Source organism: Hyla sarda, chromosome 2 (assembly GCF_029499605.1).
Source record: "Hyla sarda isolate aHylSar1 chromosome 2, aHylSar1.hap1, whole genome shotgun sequence".
Taxonomy (NCBI): Eukaryota; Metazoa; Chordata; class Amphibia; order Anura; family Hylidae; genus Hyla; species Hyla sarda.
The window spans coordinates 302,087,406-302,092,765 of record NC_079190.1 but is presented as its reverse complement, the minus strand read 5'-3'; the positions used below and the strand labels follow the sequence as shown (position 1 = coordinate 302,092,765).

General features: G+C 43.1%; 1 protein-coding gene across 1 annotated transcript; it reads left to right on the top strand.

Annotated features, from left to right (window-relative positions):
• Nucleotides 1-2,050: 2,050 nt before the first annotated feature.
• On the top strand, nucleotides 2,051-5,106 carry LOC130357907 (protein spinster homolog 1-like). The gene is made up of 2 exons (XM_056560659.1): nucleotides 2,051-2,163; nucleotides 3,532-5,106. Exon 2 carries the CDS (start codon nucleotides 3,557-3,559, stop codon nucleotides 5,063-5,065), a length of 1,509 nt encoding a protein of 502 aa, XP_056416634.1. The 5' UTR covers nucleotides 2,051-2,163; nucleotides 3,532-3,556; the 3' UTR covers nucleotides 5,066-5,106.
• The last annotated feature ends 254 nt before the right edge of the window (nucleotides 5,107-5,360 follow it).

Here is a 5,360-nt window from a genome sequence, read left to right as displayed (position 1 = left end):
GCATGCTGGGAGTTGTAGTTTTGCAAGATCTAGAGGGCCACAGTTTAGATGCCACCGCACAGTGATCTCCAAACTGTACCTCTAAATCTTGTAAAACTACAAATCCCAGCATAACCAAACAGCAAACGGCTGTCTGGGCATGCTGGGAGTTGTAGTTTTGCAACATCTGGAGGGCTACAGATAAGAGACCACTGTATAGTGGTCTCCAAACTGTGGCCCTCCAGATGTTGCAAGGCAACAACTCACCTACTGGCTTCCGTTAGTAGCAGGATCGCCGCCGCCCGTTTTCGGTAAGGGACCTCCGACGCGGCTCCCAGCACAATTCCCCCGCTCTTCCCGGGGGGAAGGTGGGCAGAGCAGGACCGAACTTTAACCCCCCCCTTGATCTGCTATTGGTTGGTCACTTCTGACTGACCAATAGCAGGGAAAGGAGGGGTGGCACCCCTACCACCTCACTCCTATCCCTTCAGGGGGAACAGTGCTGTCTTGTCAGCCCCTATCCTCCTTATTTTCCTGGTCACCGGGTCACTGGAGATCCGTTTTACCCGGGATCATTGCAGATCACGATCGCTGACATGGGGGGGGGGGGGGGGTGGTTCTCCCGTTCCGTTCAACGCCCTGTTACCGGTGGTGAACAGAAATGCCGAGAGCCCTTAAGTGACAGGATGCCCTTGGTCCTAGTGGGGTTAAAAGGTCAAAAGATTAAAATACATAAACTAAGAAGACACTGTTAAGTACGGGGATATACTTAAGATATCCCCGTACTTAACAGTTTTTATGTTTTTATGTACTTGATGTATTTCTAGGTGTATATTAATATATATATATATATATATATATATATATATATATATATATGTATATCTATATGTCAAAGAAGAAAGCAGCACTCCTATGAGTAGGTGCCTCCAGCTAGGGTCCGGGTCCAGGATCCTGCATACGTAGTTCCAAGGAAAATGCTGTGGCACTCATGGTATGGTGAAAAAATGAAAACTATTTATTCATAGTGTTGAGCGGCATAGGCCATATTCGAATTCGCGAATATTCGCGAATATATGGACGAATATTCGTCATATATTCGCGAATATTCGCATATTCGTTATATTCTCGATATATTTTCGCATATGCGAACATTCGCGTATGCGAAAATTAACATATGTGAATATTATCACATACAAAATTAACATACGCGAAAATTCGTATATGCGAAAATTAACATATGCTAATTTTCGCATATGCGAATTTACGCACGCCAGTCTCACACAGTAGTATTACAGCCTTCTTTACACCACACAAGCTGGAAGCAGAGAGGGGTGATCACTGTGATGTGTACTGTGAAGAAAAAAAAAAAAAAAAAAAACGAATATTCGTAATTACGAATATATAGCGCTACATTCGCGAAATTCGCGAATTCGCGAATATGCGATATTCTCGAATAATATTCGAATTGCGAATATTCGTGAGCAACACTATTTATTCATCCAAAATGTGCAAAGAGCAACGTTTCAATGGTCTCACACCATCATTATCAAGTGGCTTGATAATGATGGTGTGAGACCATCGAAATGTCGCTATTTGCACATTTGGGATGCATAAATAGTTTTCATTTTTTCACCATACCTTGAGTGCCACAGCATTTTCCTTGGAACTATATATATATATATATATATATATATATATATATATATATATACACACAAATCAAAAAAATGTTGCAGTCTCTTGTAATACCTTTTTTATTGGACTAACAGAATTTTGTAGAGACAAGCTTTCAGGATTCCTCCCTTTATCAAGTCCAATAGACAAGGACTAATGATCAAAGGACTTTATAAATTATCAGGGAGGAATCCCGAAAGTTTGTCTCTACAAAATTCTGTTAGTCCAATAAAAAAGGTATTACAATCTGCATCACTGGACTAATACGGCTACTCACATTTACTATACAGATATACACATACCTGAAGATGGTTTAGAACCCTGTGATGTCACACATGCTTGTGATGATGTCACCGTAAGCTGTACAAGGAGGTGCGCGCCGGCTGCAGTCTCTTCAGTGTGTTTTGCATTCACAACCTGTGGTGCAAAGTGTTTGTTAGAGAGTTTCTATTTGCGATGGAGAATTCAAGATTTTGACCGTTCCTTGTCTGAAGAGAGAACCACAAGGTAAGTCTCAGCCTCTTCTATTCATACATACACAGGGCATTTTGTTTGCCAGGGTTTTTTTTTTTGTTGTTGCTTTTTTTTTAGCATAAAAAACAAGAAATTAATTTCCAAAAGAAATAACAAAAGTTATATTTCTCATAGCATTGTGACAATACTTGGCTTAGGCATTAAACATAATAAAACGCACAGATAGTATCATGACCAGAGCTTTTTCTTGCAAATCTGCTAAAATGCAATTATGCCCAAAAAAGCCCCCAAGAGTCCTAATTCATGAAGCTCTAAAAGATATAAGTCTATGAGAAAGATTTGGTGGTGTAGTAAAAGAATGACAGAAAGATTAGGGCAGAAATATAATAGTATATAATAGAATTCTGTGTGTACTAATAATAGAAATACTCTGGGTACTCCGAAAGGGAAAATTTTCAAATCAACTATTGGCAGAAAGTCATATAGGGTACAGATAGATCCCAATGAGGTGGGGTAGGTTCATTATTAGTAAATGTATATAGCAGGATAGCCCAATTGTATCTACAGTATGAAGTTCACATGGCCCAGTGACCATACAGCCAAACCCTTATAATCCGCCATTACTAGGACAGATTCAGGGTTGTCAGATATTACTAGGACCGGACAGGTTTAGGGTTATCAGATATTACTAGGACCGGACAGGTTCAGGGTTATCAGATATTACTAGGACCGGACAGGTTCAGGGTTTTCAGATATTTCTAGGACCGGACAAGTTCAGGGTTATCAGATATTACTAGGACTGGACAGGTTCAGGGTTATCAGATATTACTAGGACCGGACAGGTTTAGAGTTATCAGATATTACTAGGAGCGGACAGGTTCAGGGTTATCAGATATTACTAGGACCGGACAGGTTCAGGGTTATCAGATATTACTAGGACCGGACAGGTTCAGGGTTATCAGATATTACTAGGACCGGACAGATTCAGGGTTGTCAGATATTACTAGGACCGGACAGGTTTAGGGTTATCAGATATTACTAGGACCGGACAGGTTCAGGGTTATCAGATATTACTAGGACCGGACAGGTTCAGGGTTATCAGATATTACTAGGACCGGACAGGTTCAGGGTTATGAGATATTACTAGGACCGGACAGGTTCAGGGCTATCAGATATTACTAGGATCGGACAGGTTCAGGGTTATCAGACATTGGTAACCTCAGGGAAGACGTCTCCATATAAAACACTTATAGAGAAGTGTCTTCTTCTGAGGCTGCGGTGGTCTTAGTGTTATCTTGTGGTTCTGTGCTGGACATTTCTGCTCTGTATGAAGGATCTATTGTATAATGACAGGAATGATGACATGTTGTCTAATGTGTTCACCTATCTCTCTCTCTCTAGTGTTTTCAGGCTCTGACCTGTGACCATGGCCTCTCCACAAGACCCATTGCTGAAGGAGGAGGAAGAAGCAATGGAGGACCATAGTGATATTGATGTAGAAAAGGGCGATATCCCTGAGAGGCAGAACCTGCCATCTCTAAGCGTGATGTCCACCGCACGTTCCATCATCACCGTAGTGATCCTCGCCTTTGTTAATTTGCTCATCTATGCAAATCGCTCCAGCGTGGCGGGGGTGCTGCCTTATATACAGAAAGCATATGACACCAATTCTAGTCTGTCCGGCTTATTGAATACATTGTTCATTGGAAGCTACGTGCTGGTCGCACCAATTGCCGGATATTTGGGCGACCACTGTAATAAGAAATATACTGTTTGCGCAGGAGTCATCGTTTGGCTGAGCATGACACTTACCCTGTCATTCATCCCTGACGGGTACTTCCTGCTCTTCCTGCTGACGAGTGGACTGGTTGGAGCCGGAGAGGCGACTTTCTGCACCATCGCCCCCTCCATCATTGCAGACCTTTTTACAAGTGACCAGCAGACCCGCATGCTGAACGTGTTTTACTCCGTCATACCTGTAGGCTGCGGACTAGGATACATCATCGGGCCCAAAGTGACTGATGCAGCAAGGGGTGATTGGCACTGGGCGTTTCGGGTAACCCCTGGCCTGGGCCTCATAGCTGTGGCTTTGATGATTTTGGTCACAAAAGAGCTTCCAAGAACGACTACAAACGGGAAGAAGAACAACAAATCCCAGAAGTTTGCCAAATGGGCGACAGATCTGAAAAAGCTATTTAAAAATCGAAGCTTCATGTTAACCACCATGGTATCGACGGCGGTATCCTTCATAGTGGGAGCCATAGGTGTATGGGGTCCGTCATACCTGACCCACGCACGAACACTTCTACAAGAGAAGGACCCTTGCCGTGCTGAACCGTGTGACTATCACGACATCCTAATATTTGGTTTGGTTACAGTCGTTTCCGGCATTCTGGGAGTTGTAGCAGGGACAGAGATAAGTAAAAGATATCGCAAATCCAACCCACGGGCGGACCCGCTTGTGTGTGGCTGCGCGATGATGCTTTCTGCCCCTTTTCTTCTGTTGGCATTGACTTTTGGCAACATCAGCCTCGTTGCCACCAACATCTTCATCGGAGAGACGCTTCTGTCAGTAAATTTCACCCTCATATCTGACATTATACTAAAAGTAGTAACTCCGTGGAGGAAATCTTCAGCCCTGGCCGTGCAGATGACAATCTATCACCTCCTAGGTGACGCCGGCAGCCCGTACCTCATCGGCCTGATATCTGACACCTACGAACGAGGATATGCCAAATCCCCTCTTCTGAAATACCGCAGCCTGGAGTATGCCCTCATGACCTGCACCATAATGGCAGTCATCGGAGGGGCCTTCTTCATGGCCACGGCCCTATATATAGAGAGGGACGAAAAAGAAGCAGAGATGGAATCAGAACCTCCATCATCCTCCTCCTCCTCACTGCTTCCTGCCGATGAGGACCGCGCTTCAGACTGAGGAAAAGTCATTGCTTACCTTTATCTCGTTTACTTCATTAAAAAAAAAAAAAGAAAAAAATTGCTGCATTTGTTCTATGTTCCACTTTACCCCATAAAAATATTCTCTACCTATCCAACTGTGTCCAAACCCCAAATAGAAAAATGTAAATCTCCTCCCAAGACCTTAAAAAGACTATTAATAACAAGAGGGACATATATGAGTGTGTATGTGTTTGTGTATATGTGCGTGTGTATGTATATGTGTGTATGTGTTTGTGTGTATATGTGTGTATGTGTTTGTGTATGTACATGTG